Consider the following 27,776-nt stretch of genomic DNA (forward strand, 5'->3'; position numbering starts at 1 on the left):
AAGGAAACTTGCTACATCTTTATCCTCTGCCCCGTTTATGGAGTAACTGTTTATGGAGTTGGTGAAATGTTTGTGGACTGGACATTATGGAAGGAATATGGTGGAAAGCAAAAATTGCTGAGCAAGTCCAATAGCCAGTTTCTAGACTGTTCTAAATTCTCCTGTTATGGTAAAAAGAAATGAAAAGTCCCTAAAGGCATGCTTAAGATGAGTGTTGTGCTTTCAGACATGGCAGTGAGGTTGGACCTCAAAAGAAGCTCCTCTGCCTTTCAGGTACTTGTGTCGGATTGGTTGAGAAATTGGATGTGTCTCCATGGGCCAAAGTTCAAAGGTGAAATCGGTGTTCTTGATCAGTTTGTGGGACTGATGTAATTTATTTTGCCCTGAATATTCTCCAAAAACTCATCTTTCCCTGCAGTGAGGACTGTGTGAGGTGGAATGAGATGGAGTTGTGAGGTTGGCATATAGGGAATTTGTCTCTATGTTTTTTTTTCTCTATCATATATTAATTTTTCTTTTCTCAGCCAGGCTTCTGTAGAGCAGCTGAGGATTTTGGTGGCATGGGGAATTCCCGGAAATCTATGTTTGTTAGCAATGTTGGCTGAATGCTAAGTAATTTGATTTGTATAGTTTTTAACAAAGCTTTGCTTCCTAGTTTGGGTATGTGGCCTGGTAGGAATCCTGAGAGAACACTTAATAAACTTCCAAATCCAGAAAGAAAAACATGTTATAAAAAGGAGAGTGGAATTCTAAGACTTGATTATAGTCAGTGGCTAGAGGAGGAAGGATTTTTTTCTAATTCTTTTTGTGATTAAATGAATGGTTTATTAATGTAATGTTTCTAGTTTCTTTTATTTTTAAGGCCTGCTTTGTGTCTGGCTGAAAGGGCTGTGAATCTTGCCTAAGTGTATATTAACAAAATGTATGCAGGGATCTGTGTTGCCCAGAATAGGTCAAACTCTTAGAGGATTTCTGGAAAGTTCCTTACCTGAAATTGTGTGTATTGTAACTGTATGCTGTCTTGTATTCTTCAGAGTAATTTATCTCTGCATGGACAGGTCAAATCACAATGTGTGATTTGTTTAGAGCTGCTGATCTTTATTTTGCCTACCAGCAACATTTTATTATTGTTGTAGTTCTAGATTCTTCTTTTTTCCTATACGATAGTATTATCTTTGATACTACTTTCCTCTTCATATACTTATCCACAGGTTTCTCACTGCATACCCTTCCTGGAGTACTTTATGAGGACTAAAATAAAGTGTAAAGAAGTGAATTTATATTAAACACTTCTGCAAATGATAATACAAATGAGCTAATATTTTTCTTTTACAGAAATTAGGATATATGCATGGTATATAGGTGATCTTCTAGTGTATACCTTAACAAGTAACACAAATATGCATTGATGATTTTTGTTTGTCATCGGCATCTGTATACTGCGTTTGTTTTCTTATAACCATGATATTATCTACATAAAATGGGACAATGTCACTGTAAAAGGTTTAACTGTGGAAGACTAAGCGATGCAGGGATCTTTTCTTGTTTAGTACTCTGCTGCAGCAGAACCTAACAGGAAACTGAAAAAAGGGAGTACCTAGAAGTTTCCTTTAGGTGAAATCTTTCCCATTATGTGTCTAGGTATTTCTGCATCACATAAACTGAGGTGGAGTCAGGACCTGGCAAATTAAATCCGCTATGTCTCACACAGGCTTCCCTTTCAAAGGACAGAACTTGCATTTGAGAGTTGTCCAGAATAAAAATGTAACCTCAGATTCAGTTGTATGTTCCATGATAACTGCTATCACAAGCACAAGCTGCATCTTCTTTCCTCCGAGGTGCCGTGCCCATATGACATTTTTTCCATTGCTGCCATCTCGCTCAGGACATGTATGTTTTGTTACAACTCCAGTGCTAGTCTGTAGAGCCTGGGAGTCTGGTAAAAGGGAAAGAATATCAGAGTAGGTCATTTAGGTCTGTGTTCCCTGCTGATGAACTGTGTGTGCAGCAAACTTTGTAGACAGTGGTCAGCTAAAGGCATTGCATATGAGTAGATTGATCAGACCAGAGTGGACAGCATCATTACCTTGCTAGCTTTAGTAATTCTAATGGCAAGCTGTTTATTACAAATATGCATATTAAATAATCTAGATAATCTGTTTACAGTATTCAGCAGTGTTAACTTTTTTGTAGGCAGTTAAGCTAATGTAGTTAAAGATGATGCAAATAGCAAAACTGGGTGAAATAGTGGTAGAAAATTCTGGTTATGTTAAATCAGTTATGCAAATACGATTTAAAGTATCAATAAAATCTAATCACTTGCCAAGATTATAAAAGAATATATACCTTCTTGAAGGTATAAAACTGTCTTCAATGCAGTCTAATCAATTGACAGAAATGAAACATCTCTAATTTGATTAAAATGACCCAGCTGACTAGTTGTTTTTTCTTGAGATGAATAAAAGTATTGACGTTCACAAGACAGAATGATAACTTTTCGTACTAAATAGTAAATTAGCTCTTGTGGTTGCTGACCTTTTCTTTCCAAGGCACTGACATTGATTCACAGAGTTTTGAGGGCTGATGTGCCTTGTTCTTAGCCAGTACCATTCACATTAATGTTACGTTTTTCATCCCAATCTCCATGCTCCTGTTTTTGTTTTTCAAAATTTTTTTCAATTTTATTATATCACCCTGAAACTAGAGCCTTCTGATTGTTTAGAACGTTGTTTATTTTCCTTTTTGATTGTTAGAATATTGTTCATTTTTCTTTTTTTTTCTTTTTTTAAAGGATAAAGGGTGAGATGTTGCCCTGAAAATTAAGCGTTCTGATAATGTTTTCACAGTTTTAGTTAATTTCCTGTGAAAGTCCTGTAAACATAAGTTGCATTCCTTCTAAGAAATGTCTTTTGATAGATGTTTCACATGACCAGTGTGCTTGGGAAGGTGGTAACTTAGTTATCCAATCCCTGGTCATTGTTGAGAATCTATAAATACTGGAGTCGGAGAATAAAGGGGTGGGGTTTTGTTCTGACACTGAGAGTGGTCGTGTGAATCATTTTGTGTCCTTTAGCAACAGTGTTATACAATTATATTGTATATTCAATCAGATTCTAGCTCTTCCAACTCATGATAGTTTTTTTCCTAAGAGAGGAGCTGAAGAGCAGAGCAATCTCTTCTGTTACAAATTTTTAAAAGGCAGGACAGCTGATCCTGTACTTAGCCAAACTTGCTTGTTCATAGTGTAGTCCATGTATTCAAATCATTCACAAGGAAGGGTCTGAGAGAAATGAAAGCTCTGGGACTAAGGTGTCTTACTTAGTGTCTGCATGAATTTCTTTGTTCAGTGATGATACTTGTACATGTAAAACAGGAAGGGGGGGAAGGTGTTGTCTGGTTGGGTTAATGTGGGTTTTTTAAATACGCTTTTGTTCCTAGTAATTTTTTAGTTTTTCCTTTCTTTCTCCCCATGACTCCTTTTTCTATTCCTTCATGGTGCCAACTTCTCCCTCCTTAGCACTCATTCCATTGTTGTGTTAGTCTCTTTTGGTCTGAATATTTTGTTTGCCTTTTTGTAATTTAACCCTTATAAATGATACATTGCTAGATAGGAAGAGTTTCCACTTACAGTCTAAAATTAGCTTTCTAGTCTAAACTGGTCTTCTAGGCAACCTCTGTAATCAATAAAAGATAAATACCACAGGAGGCAATTCATCACATTTTAAGCTTATGTTGAAACTGGAAGGATTAATTGCTGCCTGGGCCACCTGTCTCTTTGTGATGATTAAAGGGAGCGCCTGAGATGACAATCTCAGATGAGGAACCTGGCTCTCAGAAGGCTAAAATTAGATGAAAAGTAGCCTACCTGTTCTAGGAGTGGTGTTGGTAATGCAAAGCTTTTCTGCAGGACAGAGGGTCTGTCCTAGAGATAGAAACTGAGTAAAATTGGAATGAGAAGGCACCCACAGTTTGAATTTTTTTTTTTTTTGTTTGTTTTCCTGAACTGATTTGTGATGGTACCAACAGTTATATTTGATTTTCATTGGTGACCAGCAATGTTATGATGAAATCAAACCCCTACTATTTTGTTATAATAGTTAATAATTGTATAGCTCTTATGTAACTTCTCAGCAAACTGCAAAGCTTCATTTTTGGCATGGAGAGTTAGAAGCTTCATAGCATTTCTGACAAGACCATGCAGTGCTGTATAACAGCATAATTGGGTACAAATCCAGTTACAGAAAGGAAATTTTAAAATCGTAAGGAACTAAATTTACTGATAAGATAGAATCTACTATTTCAGTGGTTGTTATTAAATTTGGAACATCTCCATAAAGTGTGTCCAGATACATTTGATCATAAACAGTTGATAACTTTCACTGAAAGCTGCATATAAGCATTTAGAATTTTGAAAAAGAAACTTGGAAATACAAATAAAGCTATTTACAGACGAGTATAGAATGGAAGTATTTTGAGCAAAACTGTATATGAGAAAATAATTATTAGTTACAAGTATTCCCACAGGAAAAGTGGTGTATTCTGGCATTTAATATTTTGTATTTTATTCTGGTATATTGGGTATTTATTCTGATATTTAAAATTTGTTCTTTTAACAGTGCTGTAACTCACCACTGAACCAACGCATTTGGATCAGTTCATAGCATCAAAAACTTCATCCACACAGACTGATGCCATCTGGGCACTCTCCAGACACTGTGAACTGAAGTTAAAAATCTTTATGGAGTTCCTAACACCTGGGTCAAAAGGAATATTCTTCTGATATACAAAGAGGACCCTTACTGCCAGTATGACGAGCCAGGAGAAGTGGGTTAACCTTAGCCCTGGAGAGTTCTCTCAGCTTCAGAAATATGCAGAATGTAAGTAATTTTTAAAATAATTAACTTCATGGCTAAATAAAAATTAAGAGTATTTTGAATTCATTGTGTTATTGACACTATCACAGCTTAGAAAGAATGCATCCAGGTTTAATATTGATGATTCGTTGCTTTGAGACCATTGTGAAGAAAACTCTGTATTTCACATGTTTTGTATGGATAATCTTGTTTGTTTTAAATTACAACACCAAATAAATAGGAAACATAATAGAGAGGTTTTAAAAAAAAAATCACTTTTGAAAATATATACTGCTTCCTGGGAAAATATTTTCAAGTTTTATTCCTTTATTTTTTCAATATCTGAATTTGAGGATTTCTAATAGAGATAGAAAGTTATGTGTTTGTTTTGTTTTTTTTCCCTATGCATTGTTGTAACTTAAGCCTCAGTGCAACGTTTGCCAGAACATTTGCCTTGTTCTTGTGGGGAAATAAAGGCATTTAAGATATTTCTTTACTTTCGGCTTCCCTTTGCTCCTCCAGCACTTCTTGCACAATCTATAGTTCAGAGCCATTGTTTTAGTAGAGCTGCTAGTGTCAGGGAAATTGCTTGAATATCTTTGTGTTCGGGTTTGTCTGTGTACATTAAAGGATATGTTGTTTTTCAAGCTTCCTCTGCTCCTCTGTAATGAAGGGATGTTATTTTTTTTGGAAATGTGAAATATGACACATTTTTGTGTAAATAGTTCAATTTCTGAGACAATTATTAAAAAAATGTTAATTGTATATAATAATTTGCATGTATAATGCCAAGGGAATAAACCCCTGGTATGGACCTTAATTTGAATTTCTGGACTGTCCAATTTAATTTATCTAAATGACTGAATAACAGTGTCTTTGTGTGATCTAAGACTTTAAAATGCAATTGAAAAAGAATTGGAACCAATATTTTTGAATTTGATATTTTTTTAATGCAACATGGCAAGATTCAAAAAATTGTAGCAACAGATATCTTTACTCATTACTAAATAATAATTAGGTTATGTGGAAATTTGTAAAGTATGAATGTATAATTGCTTTACTATTTCATTGTCTTTGTTGTATTTGGAAAGGTAATGAACTGAAAATCGCCAAATTTCATGTAGTGACCTTATAGAGTTGATTTACTTAAAAGAATAAAAATGATATTAATAAAAAAACCTTAAACAACAAAAGTCCTCAGTTAAAAAAAAATGCATTTCTCATTTTTCTCCAGCATGGAGCTTGAAGTACCAGTAGTTCTCCTGCAGGATGGAAGGCTGATCCGGGTGTCACAAGGTGACACTGTGGAGAGGTTTGACTTTGTTGCAATTGTCTGCCAACAAGTGATGGTGATGAGCACCCAGCTCTGCCTTGTGCTAAGGAGTGGGTTTCACTGCAGGACTTTGGAATTAGTAGGGAATTCATAGAGAGGCCATTTGTTTTACATTCACCCTCTGATAGGCAGGCTTGTCATTTGATCTGCCTTTCAGTTTGGTGTAGAGACTTTACTTCATCTTACCTAAATTGCAGCATTATTTTAACTATGGAAGTTTTTAACTTTCTGGATTTTAAAAAATACAGTATTTATAAATTCTGTTTTAGTTTGAATCAAGCTGTAGTACTAGAGTACTAGAACAAAGAGTATAGTCTGCCAGAAACCCATCTGCCTTGGATCATATTCTTAGTGGCTGATAGTCACTTCTGCCTAACAAAATCACTGGAAATCAATATTACTTTTATACAGCTGTGGTGTGTTGATTGTGGCAGGATGCCAGTTGCTCACCAAACTATTCTGTCACTCCTGACTCTTCCCATGTTCTGGGGTGGGGTACCTTCCATGGGAGACAGTCCTCCACAAACTTCTCCAGTATGGGCCTTTCCCCAGGGTGTTGATAACAGGTACCTTTAGCTGGTGAATGGGAAGAAGGGATGTGCTGAGCTGCCTTGTGCCAGAACCAGCAGGAAGTTCTTAAGTGCAGGGGGACTTAGATTTCTGCTTTTCTTTGTAGCCTAAGTAAGTTTTGTTAAGAAAGTTTGCTCATCCATTTTAGGCACTTCATGTGTCTATTCATGCAGAAAGTACTTTCTTTAAAATGCATTTTCTGGTGTTTTGCATATTGACTTTCTGATTAGGAGGAAACTCCTTGCACGGTTCCCTTGTGATGCTGAATCAGTTCTGCTGCATAGCACACAGGGCACACTTGGAGGAGTGAGGGATTTGGGTTTGAGTCTTGAGGGTGAAGCTGAGTCTGAAACCATATCCCTGATCTTTCCCCTATCTGGAAAGCAAGCCTGTCTCACTCACCTCTACCTGTTTTATGAAGAGGACTTGCTGCTAAACTTTACTGAAATCAGTCACACCTGCAAGTGTTACAGTTTCCAAGAAGAACTGAGGAATGGATCCACACAGGTTGTAAGAGACAGATTAATTGCCTCTTCTTATCTTTACACTGAAATAGGACTCAGGTGGCACCTAGATGAGCTGCTTCTCTTGGCATCAATTGACTTCAGTCATGCAAAGAAAATCTCAAGCTATATTTAGATACAGACTGCACAGATAATAAGTACATCCAGAGTTGAGTCATATGTGCATATATAACTCATACAAGCGTGGACATCATAGATCCAGCTGTCTTGGACTTAGAGCATAAATTCCCTTTTTAGTTACCAAAGTAAGTGCGTGGATCTTTCACTGTATAAATCCCTTTAAACTACTCCTGTGGATTCTAGTGCTCTGAGAAGGAAATGTGCTTTTCACTTTCTGACTGAAAAACACTTTGCTCTAGTTCAGTGTAGTTTTTCTTATTACTAATCTTCTGTAAGCTTGATGATAGTCTGTCTACTCTGGCAAGTACTGTTAAGCAAGGTCTGCTCCTAGCTCTGTGTGCAGGTACTGTCCTTGTTATCACTTTGACAAGTTCCTACCACATCTTTTCTGCCTGTTTTCATCTTTGTATAGTTATAGTGCTTTATCCATCTGTACTGTTTGGTGAACCTAAACCTTGAATGCAAAATTGCTTTCTTGAATATTTAATAGATTTTCTCAATTTCCATGAATTGAACAGCAAAAGAGAACAAGTTCTCCGCCACTTATTCCTAATGACAAAATATTTCCCTCTAAGCAACACTCAGAACTTCATAGTAAGTGAGTATCTTCCTGTAAATTAAACCAAGGAGTATATGTAATTTTTTCTTGCAGGATTATTTTTGAGCCCATGTCAAGGCAATTTTATGCTTTCAACGTCGGACCCTTCTTTGTCTGCCTCCCATATTAGATAATTTGGGGCTTCAATGAATTTTTTGGAACAGTTTAAATATTACTTAACAAAAAAAGTATTTCTAAAGTCCAGAGAGTGTATTACCTAATACTTGGCACTTTGCAGTTAATATGCATATGTGTGGTTTTGGAAGAATAATTATTTCCAAAGACAGTTAGTTCCTCTATGTCCTTCTTCCCAGTCAAATTAAAAACCTCATCTCTCCTCTTGTTCCGAAGATGGAACAGTAGAACGTATTTTGCGTTGCATCTTTGCCTTGTTTTAAGTTGCCTCAGAAGAATAGGTGAAAAGAAAACAAAACTGGGCTAACCGGTGTGGTTATTATATAATAGTGATAATAATGACAACAACAATAATGTAGCCCACACTAAATCCTGAAGATTCTAGGGAAATAAATGCTCTTGAGAGAAGAATTTCTTTTCTCCTTTAGATTTCATAATAATTGCTGGCTATGGGAAAGAAAGATTAAAAGACGTAGGGATTTTTCTGCATAAAACTGTCATTGCATAGAGTAAGATAGATACAGGACATTTCAGGCAGAAACAGTTCCTTCTAAACTATATAGTACCAGATATGTATTTATTTATAAGTTGTATGTGGAGCATCTGAGGGATCTGGGGTTGTTTAGCCCGGAGGAAAGGAGGCCAAGGGGTGACCTTATCAATCTCTTCAGCTTCCTGAAAGGAGATTGTAGTTAGGTAGGTTTTGTCCTTTTCTCCCAGGCAACCAGCAATAGGACAAAAGCTGTCAGTTGGCAGGACAAAAGCTTAAAATCTCAAGCTGCATCAGGGTAGGTTCAGGTTGGACATCAGATTTTCCTCCTGGGAAGCGTTGTTAAATTGGAGCAGGCTGCCCAGGGCAGTAGTGGAATCACCACAGCTGGAAGTGTTCAGTGGTCTGGTTAACAAGGTGGTGATGAGTCAAAGGTGGGACTTGATGACCTAGACATCTTTTTCAACCTAAATGATTCTGTGATTCACTGCTATGTGCCATTCTGTACTACTCCAAACAGGAGCCTGAATTGTAAGGGCATTATAAGCAATATAAATAGCTTCATTGTGATTATTATCTGTATGGGAAATTGGATTAGTTTGGACAGGGGTTTTTTTTAATCCTTTTTATTAAATTAATTTTGTATCTCCTTTTTATTAAACAAAGTTGTATGGCTGTTATAGTCAAAATTATATGTTAAAAGGAGCTTAGAGGATCCTGCTCCAAAAGCAAGTGGGGAAATATTGAAGGGGTTTGAAGCAGTTAAGACTATTTAATGAGTCAGCTAAGCATTAAAAAATTAAAAAAAAAAAAAGGAAGCTTTTCCCTCAGTAGGTGGAGAAAAAGACCTCTGAGCTCTGGCAGCATGTGCACTCTGGGGAAATAGCTTGGTTTTGTGTTGTCCTTTTGAGTTTGTCAACAAAACGTGCCCTGAGGAAAAAGCCTGGAAAAAAAAAACTTTTTTGCAAAACTTTTGGCAGTGATTTTTTCCCAGGCTGGCTGAGGCAAACTTGGGCAGACTGTCACAGACTGAAGATAGAAATAGATGTTGGAGTGCTACTGAAATGACTGTGAGAACAGAAACAGCATCAGCAGCTGCATCATCTTTTGATGTAGCATCAATAGCTACTGCAAGAACTAGACAGTGAAACAACTTTTTTAGGGGAACGGGAAGAAGGAATTTGTGAAAAAGATCACTGAAGAAAAACGGGAAGGTCAGCAAAAGTTTTCATTCAAAATTAACTTATCGGATATTCCTGAGTGGGTTTGGCTCTGTGGTCCTCACAGAGGGAAATATTATCTTTTTCAATGCATATAAATGATCACCTGCAGGGAACTTCATATATGTGGCAGCTGGTCACCAACAGCTATGGGCCATTACACAGTCCCTCAGAGGATACCCCAGGCTTCTAGTGCCACATGGAATTGTGCTAACTCTAGTGAGGGAATGAACCTCATCAAATACAGTTTGACAAAAACAGCTATTTTTGATGGTGTAGAAAGTGAAAAGAGAATGTCACCGGTGATTACTGAAAATAGTTTTATTTCAAGTATTGGATTTTAGGATTATAGTGCTTCTGCTACTGTTAGCAAAGATGGAGGCGACTAGGTTCTCAAAAAGTTTTGACAGAATTTGTTAGATGGGCTGAGATGTGGAGTCTGCCAGCTCTGCCTGTACAATGTCCCATGCACTTGGGAGAACTTCATGGAGAGGAATAATGGGTCTAATGAAGGATCCAGCCTTTACATGCAAGGCCTGTTTGGGGTAGAGTGGCTAGAAAAAGAGACCAGTTGATAATTTGTAGATTCTTATGTACTTGATGATAATATGTAGAATCCTTATCCTAAATTGGTGATTGGGAACTAAAAATTGAAGTAGGAGAAAATGGAGTGCAGGAAGCTACTCAGTGGTTTGGTAGGGTGCTTTAGTTCTCCTGAGAGGTGAACTGTGAACCATGCATATTGATATAACACTGTAATTTTTTTCTTCAGGTCTATGAATTTAAATCCTTTGTGCACATTTCTGTATTGCACCAATTTGGAGAAAATAGGTTAGTAATGTTACATATTATTTACTTAGGCTCTAGTCAGATATACCCTTAAAAAGCCCTGGACTCTGTCCAAAAGAAGGCTGTTACATACAGTCTTCACTAATGAAGACTGAAATCCAGAATAGAAAATACAAAGTTGTGAATTTTTTTTATTTAAGCAGTCATAGTTGAGACTTGACCTCTGAAGATCATACCTTAGATAAAGTTGTAGGAGATTGGAAGCTGGGCAGCAATATCTTCTTCAGAAATATTGGTGGATTTCTTTCCTTTCTCTAATGAGGGTTTGTTTCTGTGTTAGGTCTTAAAGAGAATGTAAAATAGAAAGGATGAGTTGAGCATTTCTGAAGAAAAAAAAGCTGATAAACATGCCATAATACAATATGATCTGGATCTTTGAGATGGGCGTTCTAATGAGATATTGTTACTGCCATGATAAATGCCTGGTGGTGACTAGAAGTTTTGTTTTTAACCAAACATAAGCTGATCAATTCTCCAGTTAGCCTGTCAGTGGTAAACAGTATCATACTGACTCTGTCCACAGTTGTGAGTAAGGAGGAACCTTTTTATATCTGTCAGGTGGAACACTTGTGTATGCAGAGCTTGTTTCTCACTTCCATGCCCATACTAAAGAAGGGCATCTAGTTTCTTTCAGGTATATGCTGTTTAGGGAAAGGAAAAAATGTTTAGGGAAAGAAAAAACTATTTAGGGAAAGGAATGATGTAGAAGAGTGCTGAACTCATTGCTTTGGTTAAAGGGACTATGAAATTATTCAGTAGTTTCCTTGTTTTGTGATAAAGGCAGATGCACTTAGAGTACGTTTTTGTCCCTCTCAGGCTGCTATATATTCTATTTTGAAACATTCTTTCAGGAAATACTGACTTTCATAGAACTTTAAATGGTACATAGTGACAGCACAAAGTAGTCACATTGAGTGACTTGGAGTATCTTATTACAGTATTATGTTCATGTCTTAGCTAATTACAGGGATCCTCTCCTGTCTTTTAACTGCAAGGAACTTCATATGTCAGCAGCAGGCAGACATGTTTTAAGAGCAAAAAATTGTGAATTTATAATTGTTACTATCAGCTGATAAAATTAGAACAAATCTCTTGTTTGTAAATCCTCCAGAATCATAGGATTGTAAAGGCTGGGAATGACTCTCTTCCTCTGCAGAACAGAAGATGCTTTTGGACTGTCTTATTTGTTCAAGCGTTTCAGTTAAAGGGATTATAGTCAGCAGAATTCAAAATAACTGTCACTTCTGAATGCTGTTGGCTGGAGACTGCTAACGAGAGATCATATATCATAACATGAAGAGACTTAGTTAATTTAGTAAAAGCAGAGAAGACTGTATGCTGTTAGAGTAAACCTGTAATTCAAAGTTTTTGAAAATGATGACAAATTGGTCCAGAGTTGGATCAGCTCAATTAGCACCAGATGTTTTTAGCATCAGTTTCCTTCCTAAAGAGCTGCCTCTGGCTCCTGAATAATTGATTGGTAGAGTGAAAATTATGATGGCTTCAAAAATTGTAACTTTCTTTTAGGGATAATGAAGGTATTAGGAAGCAAATGGTCTTAGCTGTGCTAGTGCTAACACACTTGATTTATCTATTTTAGGAAAGCTAGTGGAAGTGTCAAAGTTGTGCACCTATTTAGGTCTCATATGGAGAAAATTTTAAAGGAATTGAAGAAGGAAAAAAATTGATTCAGGCTGTTCAATAAGTACCAAGTTGCATTGATCCCAGAATCCAGAGAGAAAATACTGTTATAAAAGGCCATCATTATTACAAACACATCATTTGCCATGGAGAGGCACTGGAAAGGCTTTCTGTGTGATGAATAGAATACTGTCCCTTCATCAAAAGCATTTGGTGGTCTCACTACAAGATGGTAATTTACCTGTGACCTCCTTGCGCATTGGCTTCATCTGAGAGAGTGGGGAAGACACAGCAATTGCAACACTTGCAGAAGACTATAAGGCTTGCTCAGTCTTGCTGAGCAGTGAAACAAACTAGTTCAATACAGATGTTGAATTTGTTGTGCTGAGACTGGACACTGTTAGGCCCTTATTTTCAGGAAAATAATTTTCTAATTATGCTACTAAGTTTCCAGTGTTTCTGCTGAGGGCACAGTGGCTGTTTCAGTCCCTGGGGAAGATTAAGTCAGTCAGAATCTAGCACTGCCAATAGGATCAGGACCTATGTTAACTCTTAGACATACAGATTATTATCTAATGGTTCTTAAATACTGTAGTTGTAATAGAAAGGATTTATGAGAAAGTCTTCTGGGTAAAAGTTAATGACTGCATTTCCATTTTCAAGGATATTGTTGCAAGAAGCAAGTGTAAAGAGTTCTTGCAAACTCCAGAACAGAAACACTTGTTAACAGAATCACAGAATGGGTGAATGAGGCTGAACAGGACCAGATCCCTTAGTAAGAGGTGTTTTCAGGTTTCTGTGGCTGAGAGTTTGGTGATGTGTGGTAGCTAGTAGCTGGCCTTTGAGTTCTGAAAGGCAGATGGTGTCACGTCACCTTGCTCTTTATTTCTTTGGTGAAAAATAATGACATTTTCTAGAATTAAAGCTGTATAGGTACATGGTGCCAGTCAGTAACACCTGGTGTTGCAGCATCAGCTGTTACTAGTCTTGAACATATATTGTGTCTATTACAGATCTGACATCTGGTCATCAAATTACTACATTTACTATGCACTGTAAAATATGTAAACATTGATTATGCCTTTGTTATATTTCCTGTGTTTCTGTGTATCTTCCATATTTCTTTTCCTTTATTGTTTGGTTGTTTCTAAGGGCATTTGCATGTAAACAGTGAGAAGCTTTTGTTTCTTATGGGTTCATCTGTTCCTGTTGCTTATTCTTATTATAAAGATTTGGGAGATAATTCAATTGGTTGCTGTGGAAATGAGCCTGATGTCACAAACAGAGAGTTACAGTTCACCAAGCCTTTAAGAAACAAAATGAAGGGAGAATGGGCTAATTGGAGAGCCATGTGACTGTAGCAGAATCTCAGCTCTTATTAAAAGCATGTATTTTTAGTCACTGTGTTTCTATAGAAGAGCTGGAAAGTGTAATTCAAACAGTGACAATCGATGACTCATCAGACAAACTGAAAAAAACATAGCTCTGAGAGAAAGGATGGTCCCACTTTGCCTTTATCAGATTCACACTCAATAATCCAGTAGCCCATGGCAGGTCCCTTAAGCCCAAAAAAGCTTCATATGCTTGAAGAGAGAAGGGGAAAGCTGCTTGTCTAATTTATCCACTGAAGAAGTATGCTTTGCTAGTAGCTTTACCACTTACCCTATTCTGCCTCTCCTGGGTTTCTGAAGGAAAGGAATGCCAAAGCTGCCTGCCTTGCTCCTCTTGAGAACAGAAAATATGTTTGTCTTGATGGCTCAAATCGAGAGTCAGAGGTGTCTGTTTGAAAAAGGGGGGAATTAGGGCTGTCTGATAGTGTCAGGCAGGTTTCCTCCATCTGCCATTAATTGGGGTGAAGGGCCCTGGATTGCCTTCCTCTGCCTTCCTGTTGTTTTCTGTCAGTTAAAAGAAGCAAAAATTTAAAATGTGCCCATAATTACATATGTTTTCATTGTGTTTTTAGGCACTAAAAATAAATTGCTTTTTGTGTGTCTCTGAAAGATTTTTAGTGGATGCTATGCAGTGTCACTGCATAGTTTTGTTGGCTGCACTGCAAAATTGAATGGCTTTTTGAGGACATTACATTGCAAAATTTGTCTTTAGAACTGTCCAGATTTTGTGTGGGTCATAATTTTATTAAAACTAGTACAGAATATAGACAAAAGAATTTGTGATCAAGTTGCAATATAATATACTTTTGTATTAATTCTGAAAATAGAAATGCTTGATTTTACTTTAAACATAAAAATTACAAATTGTTTTTGATATTGTGGATGACTCTGCCTTGGAACAGAGGTTGTGCTTGAGAGACTAGGGAGATCCCTTCCAACGCTGACAATTCTGTGATTCTGATATTGAGACACTCAAATTAATTGTAGCAGTAATAATAGAGATAAAGAGTTTGTTTTGAAGAATGTATTTCCTAGAATTAAGTGGCCCAGTAATAGATGTTTTCATTCATGAAGGCATACTGAAGAGCTTTAAAATGCTTTGTTAACTATTGTTTCTTTGTTGTTGGTTCTGGTTTTGTTTGTTGTTTGTGGCTTGCTTTTTTTTTGTTGTTTTTTTTGGTTTTTTTTTTAAGTAGAGTGATGTTTCTGCCTTTAATATGTTCTTTATGTTTGAAATTCACTACAGAGATGGGACAAACTCTAATATCCTTACCTGTATCAACATAAACACTTTGGCAATCCTTGTAACTGCTTTGAAAGAAAGCATAGGCTATATATTGTTTAAGAGCCTAGAGACAGTAGTAGTTGAATGGGAAGAAATAGTGAAAATTTTGTAGATGTCTATGAGATGAGGATGGGAAGACAGTTTATGTAGTAAGTATATGCCTGAGTTCTTTGTTGAAAAGTGGCACTTCAGTACTGGATAAGCTTTAAGAGTTTAATAAATTGTTGAAATTATATTAGAGGTGTGAAGAAAATGAGTGAGTGGCAAGAGTTCCTGGGATAAAAATATTAAAGTTTTGAAAGGGAAAAATTATTTTAAAATGTAAAAAAGAAGACAAAAACAAAGCAAAACAAATGGCTTCAATAAAGTTGGAGTCTACCAAGTTTTGGTAGACCAAAATTCATGTATCTGTGCCATTCTAACTACCCATAGGTAGTGCTGTTAGTGATGTTAGAAAACAGAGAAGAACAGATGTTAGAAATAGCTTATTAGGACAAAATCGAAGTCTGCTTTTAGAGAAACACAACAGACAGAAGCGAAAATAGAACTCGGTACCTAAAACTGAATGTTTGGAAATTTTGATTTACATTTTCTGTTTATGAAAAGTAATAACACTACTTGAAAAAACATAATCATGGAATTGAGAGAAATTACCTGCAGCAGAAGGAAAAGAATTCACATTGAATCTTGGTGGCTAGCCAAAGCTTATTTTGTAAAAATGATTTAAATTACTTTGTTATCTATTTTGTCTTCTACAGAAGCCCACTAGAAGTTTTTGAATATAAGTACTTTCTTATTAAAATCTGTGAAGATATATACAAGCACTATTATTTTTGATTTGAAAGCTTGAGTACTTATTTAGCTAATTTGGGTGAGGGTGAATCCTAGCACGTACTCAAACTGGAATTTGAAAAAAGCCACTTACAGTCCCTTTAGAGGTGCTCTTATTCTGGAATAAATCAGAAATGCCTGTTCATTCAGTTTGGTTTTTTTTGTAGATAAGATGTTAGTTAGTTAGGAACTATCTACTACTTAGAGGAGTAATGACCTGTTTCATTTACTTTTAAGTATAGAACCATATTTTTATATTTTTATATTTAGTTTCAGACACAATGAACATTGTCATATTGCTTGTCAAGTCTAGGCTCACTGTTTTATCTATGGTCTAACATGATACCTTCAAAGAAAACCACGCTGTTAAAGATACATGACATTATGATATAAATTTAAATGATCTGTACTTTGAGCTCTGGGAAGGAATTCACAGAAAAAATGTCAGTTAAGTTGTCGCAAATGGTACAAAAACACGTTCTGAAGTGTTTCCCATTGTATGTGCGTAAATCACAGCATGCACTGCAGTTTTTCTGGATTAGTTTCAGGAAGCAAGAATCATAGTAGCTGTTCCTTCTAATAGCAATCTCGAGGTGTAATGGCTGTGTACAAGGGCTACTAAACTGCTCTTCAAAGCACTCTTCAAGGCAGACTAAGATAAATTCTTTGTAGCCCTGCATAGCTATTACAGCTTAGTTATTCGGTCTTATATTTTTAAAAATCTGCAGAGTAAGTTTTTATTGAATCTCAGAGTTCTCCTACCAGTAACACATTTCAGAAGAACTTGATTTTCTTTTCCACCTCTGCCCCCCTTTCTTTTTCATCCCTACTTTGTTATCTGTCCATACAGCCCATGTAGCATGTTTGGCTAGCAACACCTTCTCAACCCCCTAAACAAAACAAAGGAAAAATATACAAACAAATCCAGTCATTTTTACAGCTTAGCATCCTGTCCCTGGGAGACATGCATCTCTAAAGTTTTGTGAGTGTTTCAGGCACAAATATGTAAATCTTTATTTAAGGTCTATCTGGACACAAAAAGAAAATCTAAATCTTACATAATTGTGCAGAGTGGATTATAGTAACATCTCCATTTAGTTATTAAATGGAGATTGAGTTATTAGCCATAAATACGGTCTCTTCACTACAAAAAGCCTTTGGCTTGAAGCTGAGTCAGACCTCACTAAGTGTTCTGTTGTATCTAGTGAATAAAAAGTGTAAACTGCTCTGGATAACTCGGGTTAATGAATAAGGAATGTATCATGTCACTGCGTTTTTGTTGTGTTAAATTTGCCTGTTGTACTTCAGGTTTTATCCTGGAAATTGTTATTTAAGGTAAAGAAATGTCATTGTTTTCTTAGATAGGAAATTCCCATCTTATATGTTCAGCAAGTTGTTCTGTCCCATGCTGTAAGAGTTTGTCACGTCCTGTTTTTCACCCCAGCAGGAACTCTTTTCATATGGGTTTGTTCTTCACGCTGCCGTGGATAGAAAAGTTGTGCTCTCTTGCTGCTGTCTGCTACACAAACAGTGCCCAAGAGCAGTATGTGTAGTGTTCAGGGGTGGTGGTTGAGGCAGATTGTTAGGATTTTGTACTGTGATTAATCCTGTATATAGCAGCAGGTGAATTTTTCTAAGTTCTTCTCTTATTCAGACCACTAATACATAACTATGAACTTGTCTCTGATAGCATTCCAGTATTTTTCTACAAAACCTCTTACAGACCTCATACTTATGCAACTAACTATTTCAAAAACAAAAAAAGGATAATAATAAAAAATCCCCATATACCACAGTTGTCAAATAGGTTTAGTTTGAAAGAACTGATCATCTGCTTTGTTTTAAAGATTGTGAAGCATCTCTGGGGATTTGATTTCTGCATTGTTTTACTAAATGTCTATGTTTAACTGTGCGGTCTTTCTCAGAAGCACTCTCTCAGTGCCCTTTTTTTGTTTTATGAAGTGGATTCTACCTCATATTTTTTCTCCTTTTGTGAAAGGGGTGAAACTGTTTCCTATTCCTTCCATCTGTTTCATTTTTTCACAATAATTACTGGTTTATATTGACTAAACAGGTGGAAGAAATAGGAAACAGTTTCATCTCTTTCACAAAAGGACAATAAAGTCTATTATCATAGCAGATGTTTTATTTCCACTGTGGGTTTATTTTTGTAATAATTTCTTAGTATTCATTATTACACGGGATAGCAGTCTTGTCCTAATCTTTTATGAACACCTGACAGGAGAGATTCTCAGATTTATTGATAGATTTTCAGTTAATGTAAATAGCAGTCTTCCATATAATTCTTCCAAGAAAAAGCTATTTGGATACATATTGTGGAGCTGTGTTTTGTTTTCCTCCCCATTTTACATATTAGTCTTAGATAAAAGTCTAGTAGCTTATGTTGCACAACTTTGGTGACTGATGAGCTTTGTAAAAGTTGCCAGAATCTGGCCAGCCTTTGGCAAATGACCATGAGTAGATAGCTTTGGAGCTTGCTATCAGAACTGAGATTTTTCAAACTGCTTTTTCGGTTGGCATTCAGTTGCATTTTGAAATTTTATGCATTAATGCTGTTGAACTAGTAACTCAATCATTTCAGGGGAATGTAGAATGTTTTCCTCTTGCAGGTCTGGAAATTCAAATGGTGTCTTAAAACTTGTAAGCAATTTTTAGGAGCCTGCTTTTTGGGTTTTGAAAAAACTGAGAAAATCAATTTTAAATCTTCCTGACCACAAAAATTACATTTTGTTTTAACAATGTTATTTATGCGGTTTATGCATCACTGTTTTCTAAGAAATTAATCCATTATTAGCATTTCTTATGAAAAGACCTTTCCATTTAATTTCATCAGGCTTTGTCTGTTTTTATCCAATATGAGAATATAGTATATTTTAAAAATTACATTAAACCTTTGCCTTAAAAGGTGATGCAGATCTAGTATAAACATGGAGAGAATGAACAGGGAGGTAGATATGGTCTTTTTTTTAAGTGATTTTGAATAAATAATAAATATTATTCATTATTTTTATTGTGAGTACACAGCTGGCAGAAATAAAGGATAATTAGTTAGGGGGAACTGGTGGAAAATGTGGCAATTAACATCAGAGAAATTTTGGATAAAATCAAAAATGAAAAGGAAAGCAGTCTTACTGGTAAGCAAGGTAGTATGCATGAAATAATCAAGGGTTTATATGAGGGTTGAAATAAAGACAGAAGCTACAGAACCAGGAAGAAAGCAAGGTGAGAATAAAGAAGTATACAGTATTTCTCCAGTGGAAGAATTCCACTTTTTTCAGAAAGGTTGGGATGTTAAAATTAAATATAGTTTTTGGGGTTTTTTTATTTTTTGTTTTGTTTTTCCGTATTCAGTTTATCTGCCGAATTGTATGCAGGCTTTTAAAAAGCTTGAATTCTGGCTGTTCCCTTTAAAATTGGACAGAAGTCAGTTCCTGATCTTTGTAAAGTGCTCAATGCCTTTACAGGACACGCAGCAGGCTGAATGAGAAGCCTTCCTTCTGATTTTCCAGCTTTTAAATGGCTACAATTAGCTCCGTATGATACATATTGTTGTCTTAGTGACTGAAAGTTTCCAAGGAATGACTTTAATTCTGATAGCAGGAACATGGTGTATTTTCTGAGTGCAGCACAGGCAGCCCCCTTGCTTTGCTGAGCTTTTGGGAAGCTCTGGTAGCCTGCAGGCTGTCTTCCTCCTTCCTCAGCTTCTCAGCAGCAGTCAGCAGCTGGCCTCCTGCCCTTTTTGGATGGGTGTCCCCATTCCCACACCCTTCCCTCACAGGGTTCATGTCCTTCCTTCTGGATCCTCTTGAAGCAGTGCCACGTCCAGTGCCACACAAGCAGCTCTCAGCTTCTGCTCAAGGCCATCCTTAAAATGCTGTTTGGCAAGGGAATGAATGTTCTTGAGTGGAACTGAGGACCTGTGTAGAGCTGGAAGGGGCTTGAAGGGGCACAGCGTGAAGGGGCACAGCTCCTGTGCTGGGGACACTGACTTGGACCATCTGACAAGAATAAAAGCCTGTTATGTTTGGGAGTTTCCCAGAGAAGCAACATGCTTTGTGTTGTACTTTGCAGTGTAGTGTAAAGATTCCTAAACTAGAAATGAGCAGTAAAGTGGTGCAGCAGCACAGCTGGAGTCTATTTTCAGTTTATTTCAGGAGCTCTAGAATTCCTCCATTGCCTGATTCAAGCTAATCAGAGTCTCTTTATATAATAGTGCCATTTGTAGGCACACAGAACAACACATTTTTTTGAAACAAAACACTGTGGTGTTCCTTTTGAATCATTTGGATGCTTACAGAATTGAATATTTCAGTGTTTTATTTGGGGAAAAAAAAAATGAAGGAAAGTTAAATGTAGTTGTCAAAGAATATGTCCTGGCCTGCATCAAAAGCATGACCAGCAGGTCAAGTGAGGTGATTCTGCTCCTCTTGAGGGACCCCATCTGTAGTGCTGCATCCAGCTCTGGGGTCCCCAGCACAGGAAGAACATTGACCTGCTGGAAGGAGTCTAAAGGAGGGGCCACCAAGTTGTTTAGAGGGATGGAACACCTCTACTTTGAGGAAAGGCTGAGGGAATTTGGTTTGTTCCTGGAAAAGGTTTGGGGTGACCTAATCACAGTGTTCCAGTACCTGAAGGGAGCCTACAGAAAGTTGAAGAGAGACTTTTTGCAAGAGTGTGTAGTGACAGGACAAGGGGGAATGGCATCAAACTGAAAGAGTTTAGAATTAGATATTAGAACGAAATTATTTGTTAAGGGGCTGGTGAAGCACTGGAACAAGTTACCTGGAGAAGTTGTGGATGCCCAATCCCAGAAAGTGATCGAGACCATGTTGGATGGAGCTCTGAGCAATCTGATCTAGTTAAAGGTGCCCCTTACCCACAGCAGGGGGGTAACTAGAGGATCTTTAAGGTCCCTTCCAAAACAGGCCATTCTTGGATTCTGTGACTGTTAATATCAGGTTTATTGGAATATGTTATCTACTAAAGCATTTGTTATTCTTTTCAACAAAGGAAATTTCAACTAAAAATTTATCATTTTGATGGGAAAAAAGCAGATAGTTTACACAGCTTTATGTTAAATGTAGCATTTAATACATATGGAGAGATTTCTGTATTCTCTTGGAATTTTGGTTTGGGCAATCAGATTTCTGAAGGCAACCTCAACAATATTTACTCTTTGTCTAAAACAAGTTATTCTTATGATAGCCATTTTATTTGTATTCATATCTGTGTCTTGGGTGTTGGGATTTTTTTTTCAGATTTGGAACTTGTTAAGAGACACAGAAAAGGGACGATAAATCATAGATTATTTTAGATGACTTCCCTGAGTATAACCTCTTCTTTGCTATTTGTGAGTGACACTAGAATTGAAATATTCTGACAAGGGTCTAGCATGTTTCTTAATGATGCAGAGGATTGTGTATCACTACTTTCAGGAGACTGGGTCTTTATTTCATAACTTACCCTGAAGCCATGATCTCATACATATTGAAACTTAATAAGCCATTTATTTTCTGAGATTTTTTTAGTGCACAGTCTGAGATAAGCTTTATTTCACTGATGGTACACAGTTTGGAAATCATTAGAACAAAACCAGGTCTCTACACTGTGAGAAACTTGATCATAAATATAGTGCCAGTTTTCTTATATATCTAGTTACATATCACATCCAAGATTAAAAAATTACCTTGTAAGAAAATCTACTTTGTAAGAGAATGAAGAAAATATGGAGCTGCAGAAGGAGTGGAAGAGGCCAGCTTGGATCATCCATAGACACCAAGTAAAGATTACATCTCCTATATTAACTGTTAATTGTGTTTGTTAGGGAAGCCTGTTACCTGCTAAAGAGCAATCAGTGAATTCTGGTTTTACAGTTGTTTTGTGTTTGTCTATACAGTGGTATTTAAAACATATAATAGACTCTAATGAAGTGTGATACCATTGCTTAAGAAAAGCTGCCATACTCCCTATGGGCGTTAGAGTTTATCTTTCCTTAGGGTGAAATGTCTTAAAACTTTTTGTAAGTTCTTACCTACTGTTTATTGGACCTGCTGCATGCCTGGCAAGCTCCAATCTTCCAGTCTTCCAAAGTCTCTTTAACAAGAGGAGATTCCTTGGGTTAACATGTTCTAGAACAGTCTTTTTACAGCACGATTTTTCAAATACTTTCCTTAGTTTAATTCTGGAACAGGATATAAAAGAGGAAAGGGAAAGCCTATCTTCAGAAGCAAAGGAAAAACCTAAATTGTTTCCTGTTCCATCCTTTGACAATGTTCTGAAATCGAGTTTTGTTTTCCTTTGCATTCTCAGAGGTCTTTCACTGTATCAACCGACCTTCCTTTTTCTCATTTTCCTCACCCAAAACAAGCTATGTCTGTTAAGCCTGATCTCCACAAGCACAAAGTTCACAGATGGTTTACTCTTCCATCTACCTGAAATGTAACTCCTATGGAATTTGAATGTAGCTCACTCACACCTAGTCTGTTCCCCAGGTTTTCAGGTGTGAATTATTTCACAAACTATTTCATTAATGTATTACTACTTTGAATACTTTTAATTATCAGGCATATGGAACATTCAGAATGCTCAGCTGCCAGTTAATGATGAATACAAAAGTTGGGGAAAAGTTAGGGTCTGTTTGTGGCTGTAATTTCCTATTTCTGAATGTTCTAATATTAACTTTGGTGTTTTAGGGCTTTTCTCCTCATGTAAAGAGTATTGGATGGAATATATTTATTCTGCAATGGAAATCATGGGAAATTTAAGGTCTCTGGAAACTCAGAAAATTGTGAGATCTTACTTTTAGGTTTTTCTGTTTAAGATACATTAGTTACAATTATTTTGAAAAAAGTGTGATGGAACAGAAGAGAGATGTGAAATAAGGGAAGATCAGAAGATTGAACTATTCTTCCTTCTTCTCTTTTGTTTTGCTATTTTTGACTGTTTATCTGCCTTTTTCCTGTCTTCTCCCTATTTTTTATTGTTTTCTCTTGTTCCTTTTATCCTTTTTCATTATTGCCTCCTCATCCTTCTTCTCATATCTTCTCTGCTTACTGTTGCTGTAATTATCTCTGTCTTACATGCTCTGGAGAGTATCGCTGTTAATCTGCCTAACTGAACTATATAAAATTAAATAAACAAACATATCCAGTGTGATCATACTGAGGACTGGATGGATCAGGAAATAAATTTGAATTCTGGGTCCTGGGAATGTTGATAGCTCATTACTATTAGGCTGTCTTTTGTCCATGGCAACATTAAGTTGATGAATACCAGTGTCATGTTACTGGTGTTTTGCTACTAGGTTTGATAATTTAATGTTGTTACAATAGCTGTATTTTAGGGATACAAATTCATAAAACATTTAATACATATATGTTAAGGTCATGTTAAGCTTACAATAAATAGACATTTATCCTTTTCTTCTAAATATGCATTGAGCTTAGTTTAGCAGTGTATCTCTGTAGTTTGAACCATAGGTGACAGAAAAGATACTTTACTGAATTGATTTATCTTATTTCTATTTTTTTCCCCCCTAAAACGTGGAATAAAATTATGGATTGACAAGGCAGATGTTATTTGTTGCGAAAGTTACTCATTGTCAGGATTTGTGGCAGGAATGATTTAAGGAAGGACCCACTCAAAGATGGGGAACAACACATTTGTTATTTGGAAACATAGTTTGTTGGAAATTTGTTGTAAACTTTCCAGAAATTGCTAAGAGATGTTGTGACTATAATGATAGGTAAATGGCAAAATTACTTTATAAAATTTAGTGATTTGATCAGTATGGTACTTAAAACAAGCTGTCCATAGCGGGTGCTGGCCTCTAAGGAGGCCATGGAATAAATGGAATAAATTGATACAATCTATGCTCTTTGAAACGTTTCTATATGTATCATGTCATTTTATAATAGACCTTTCATTGGGCTACAAGTTTCTATAGAGGAGGAGGAGGATACTAAGTTGGATGATACAAGTAAACATACATAAAACTAACTCAGGGTATGCTGATGTTGCAGTCAAATTGTAAATCTGTCTTACACCACTTTAAAAGAACTGGCTTAATTTAGCTACTTTTTATACCTCAGAAAATATACTGTATTTTTGATACAGGGAGTGGTTCCTCTCCTGTTCCAAACTATTAGTTAATTATCCAAAGAAATCCATAGATCACTACTTGATGGATTTAAAAAACCCTTGTGAGTGTCCTGGAAATATTAGGAGTGAACCCCAAGCTAATGCAACTTAATTCTGAAAGATTTGTTGTTGTTTAAACAGTCCTTTATCTTATTTGTGACAGTTCTTGACATTCTTGTGGCCAAGAAGCACTGTTACCCTGTATGAGTTCAGATTTCATAGAACTCTATTTTACCCATCTTTCTGTTAAATGATATGCTTTTATAGTATAAGATACATTTTTCACAGTTTATTTGATGTAGATTTATTTAATGATGTCATCACGTATATCTGTCATGTACACTTAGTGACTAAACTTTTGTAATAAGTAGGAGTCACTTGGCTTCCATCCTTTTCACACCATGCTTTCATAATTACATCTTAGCTCAAACAATCACAGAATAGTTCATGTTGGAAGGAACATCTGAAGATTCCCTAATTCAATCCCAGTGCCAAGGCAGAGTTACCTGCATATTCACACAGGATATTTATCCAACAGTTCATCATTATTGTTTGAAGGCAAAAATCAGTCTAGATCTGTAGTACTTCTCATTTCTTTCCCTTTCCCTGTCTTCCAATTCCCTATGACTTAGATTTACTGAAAACAATCCATTTTGTATTTCCCTGAAGTCAAGTGAAGTGAATCTTTCAGAGGCCAGGGGATAAGCTATAGAACGGGACATTAGTTTTAAAACATAGAAATCTGTGTATTACTGTATGTGTCACGCAAAAACTCGTAATTGGTGTTAGCACACAAAAGAGCAGCCATCTATCCTGGGGAATAAGCTCGGAGAAAAATGAAGTAAGTGTGAGAAAATAAAAATGAAGAGCAGATTGATGGGATAAAACCACAGAAAACAGATTATAGGATAATTTTAGGATTGAAGCTATTTCTGAATACTTGAACAGTGATGGCTGAGAATTTATGTGTTCTTGTTCGCTTGTTTTATTAGGTGAATAGGGAATTGTAGGAAGTGATAAGAGAATAAGAAAGAAAGCTTAAGAGAGCAAATGGGCTTTGGTTTCTAAGCCTGTGGAGGACAAGTAACCCAAGCGTATTAAACTGCTTAAATTAAATAGTCAAGAAGATATTGTTTAGGATGATTAGTGATCTCTATAAGCTTTCTCATGGGAGCTATTTATCTGAATAATGTTATTACCTTGCCAAGTAAATTTCTGTGAAAATGCAGTCTTCCTTAGAGTGTCTCTCCCTGTTACTCTGACAGAAAATGTCATTTGATAAAGTCACAGATATTCCTGGTAGTAGGGTTTAATGCTGCCTTTGTCAATGTACTATGTTACAAGGTTTATTCTTGCTTGCCGTCTCCTTAAAATCCTGAAATGACAAAGAATTACCCAGTTCCAGCTTTGATATTAAATTGGAAAGGCAGAAGATGAAATCTCTTTGTACTAAAGCAGATACAAAATTCAGGTTTAATGTTTTTGTAGAGAAAGGGAAGGGATTTGAGATGCATCAAGCAAGGATCAATAGAAAACAGATCTCCAGGAGTGTGAACTGATCTTAAGGGCTTTCCTTTCCTTGATGTTTTTGCATGATACCTCTCTTCTGTATGCTCTGTATCTCAAGTATTATCTGTTATGGTCCATATTATCCATAAAGACACATAATAAATTAGTGAGATAAAGCAGTAATCTCTCTATCTGAAGAATATATTTAATGATGGAAAAAAAATAAAATTATATAGCAATGCACTAAAAATGCTGTATAACTATACCAAATTAGAAAACAGATGGTTTAGATGAAAACAGGATTTTTTAAAATTTGAAAGTCCATATCTAGAAGATGTATGGAGGTAGTACTTGAAACATTTATTTCTTGGAGCAATGACCATAAAGCATATTTCCTAGGATAGAATTAAAATGATGATTGTTAAGATAAATGAGCATATATTAATATTTAATGTATGAAAATATAATATAAATACTGAATTGCTTTGCTGTAGTAATGAAAATAGGAAAACTGGAATGACTTCCTAGCGTACACTTAAGATACAGTTGTAGTCTTTTACCAGTTGTTTATTTCATTAAATTTCAAGTTACAGCAATTAGGAGAACAATATTATCCCAGAAGTTAGGTCTTCAACTGGAAATGACTTTTTTTTTTTTTACTCATCAGTCCGTAACATATTTTCTTTGACTTTTATATTTTAATTCTATCTATTCAGCAGTAAACTTTTTCAGTAGCCTTATAAGGTAGCTGAATGCGTAAATACCACAGTGGAAACAATCTCTGCATCATACCATGCCTTTGTAATTAAGCAGTGGTTGGGAGGCCGTGACTTGTAGGCAGATGTCTGCTGGCAGCCCATTCCTGTGGACAACAAAGCTGTTACTTTTTCAGTGACTAACTTTAAACTTTCTATAATATTAATGTTTCCACAGGCTCAACACATCTAATACTATAAGTACTCAAAGATTGATTCCAAAATATATATAGCAAGATTGCTAGCCAAAATGGTGATAAATGAGAACTGTTGTTGCTGTGTCAACACTTTCAACACACACAAACATAAAAATATTCTACAAAGGAAATAGAAATTGGACAAACTTTATATAAGCAATAATGATTTTTTTTAGAAATATATATTTTAGTCAGGATCATTGAGTCACGAACCTTCAGGCATTTCCTTACTATGTAAACTGGAGCACAATTAAAAAAAATATGAAATACTTGCCTCAGAAGGTTTATGCTATCCAAAGATGTGTGGAATGTAAAGGAGACATGTTCTGTGTCATTTCCCCAGATTGTATATGGTCACCTTATGGTGAATTTTTATAGAGATTTGATAGATTAGATCAGGTAGTATCTTGCTGGTTGCAAAAACTCATCTGAATTCACCAAACTGTGCACAGTATATTATGTCTATGTGTTTATTTATATATAAACTAAAATGCAAGGGCTTGGCAACATTGTATGTGTGTATACAGAGTCTATATATCTGGATTATATGAAGTCTCCACATATAAAAGGCAATAGAGAATTTTGTACATGCCCACATACCAGTGGCAGTACTGCACTGCTTGATAGATTTTCTGATAGCTTTGATTGCCACTAAATGTTGAAAAGCTTTTGATAGCATTGTCAAGGCTTGTTTCGCTGAGCCCTAGGGAGAACAGGCTCTAGTGATCTCTTTTTTAACTGCTCTTCCTCACTGCACCAAGCGTGAGATCACTACGAACAAAAGCTTAGGAATAGTATTTAGGACAGAAAAAGGGCAACCCAGTTTATACTGGTATATATTCACAGCAAATTCAGGAGCCCTCATCATTTGTAGTACAAGATCCAGATTCATGTGTACTTGTGTTGCTGATTCTCTCAGTTTTATGGCCTAGGTATGTATTTTATTTTAAAGGCTTTGCTCCCAAGAGAAATTATAATAGAGAAACACGATTTTGCGATGTCAAGAATCATCACTGTATAATCATTTAAAACTTTGTAAGAGGAAAGGTAAAATGAACCTGATACTTTGGAAACAAGAAACATGATAAAGCAAAATGGGGAAAAAGTTAGTGCTCAAGAAGAGGAAGAAAATAATTTCAAGAACTGCTGTAAGGAAGAATGGAAGAACCAGATGTAGCTTTGAAATTTTGTCTTGCAATATATCTCATTCAATAATTTTTGAAACAGTAATTGAAGTTTAGTTTAAATAGGTTATGACTTCAAAGTATACCAATATAAAAATTCAGAGAATCACAGAATCAATAAGGTTGGAAAA

The 27,776-nt window shown here is 36.0% G+C and overlaps 1 protein-coding gene across 21 annotated transcripts in view; it reads left to right on the forward strand.

The window, feature by feature from the left end:
* The window catches only part of DGKB (diacylglycerol kinase beta), a 384,986-nt gene that overhangs the window by 73,819 nt on the left and 283,391 nt on the right, over nt 1-27,776 (forward strand). For all 21 annotated transcript variants that reach the window (XM_086855550.1, XM_086855613.1, XM_086855560.1 and 18 more), the window contains one exon: nt 4,617-4,877. In XM_086855550.1, the coding sequence (XP_086711676.1) occupies nt 4,808-4,877 (70 nt within the window). In that variant the 5' untranslated portion in view covers nt 4,617-4,807. The remainder of the gene's footprint in view (nt 1-4,616; nt 4,878-27,776) is intronic.

Source organism: Cyanistes caeruleus, chromosome 1 (assembly GCF_971803275.1).
Source record: "Cyanistes caeruleus chromosome 1, bCyaCae1.hap1.1, whole genome shotgun sequence".
In the NCBI taxonomy this organism is placed as follows: domain Eukaryota; kingdom Metazoa; phylum Chordata; class Aves; order Passeriformes; family Paridae; genus Cyanistes; species Cyanistes caeruleus.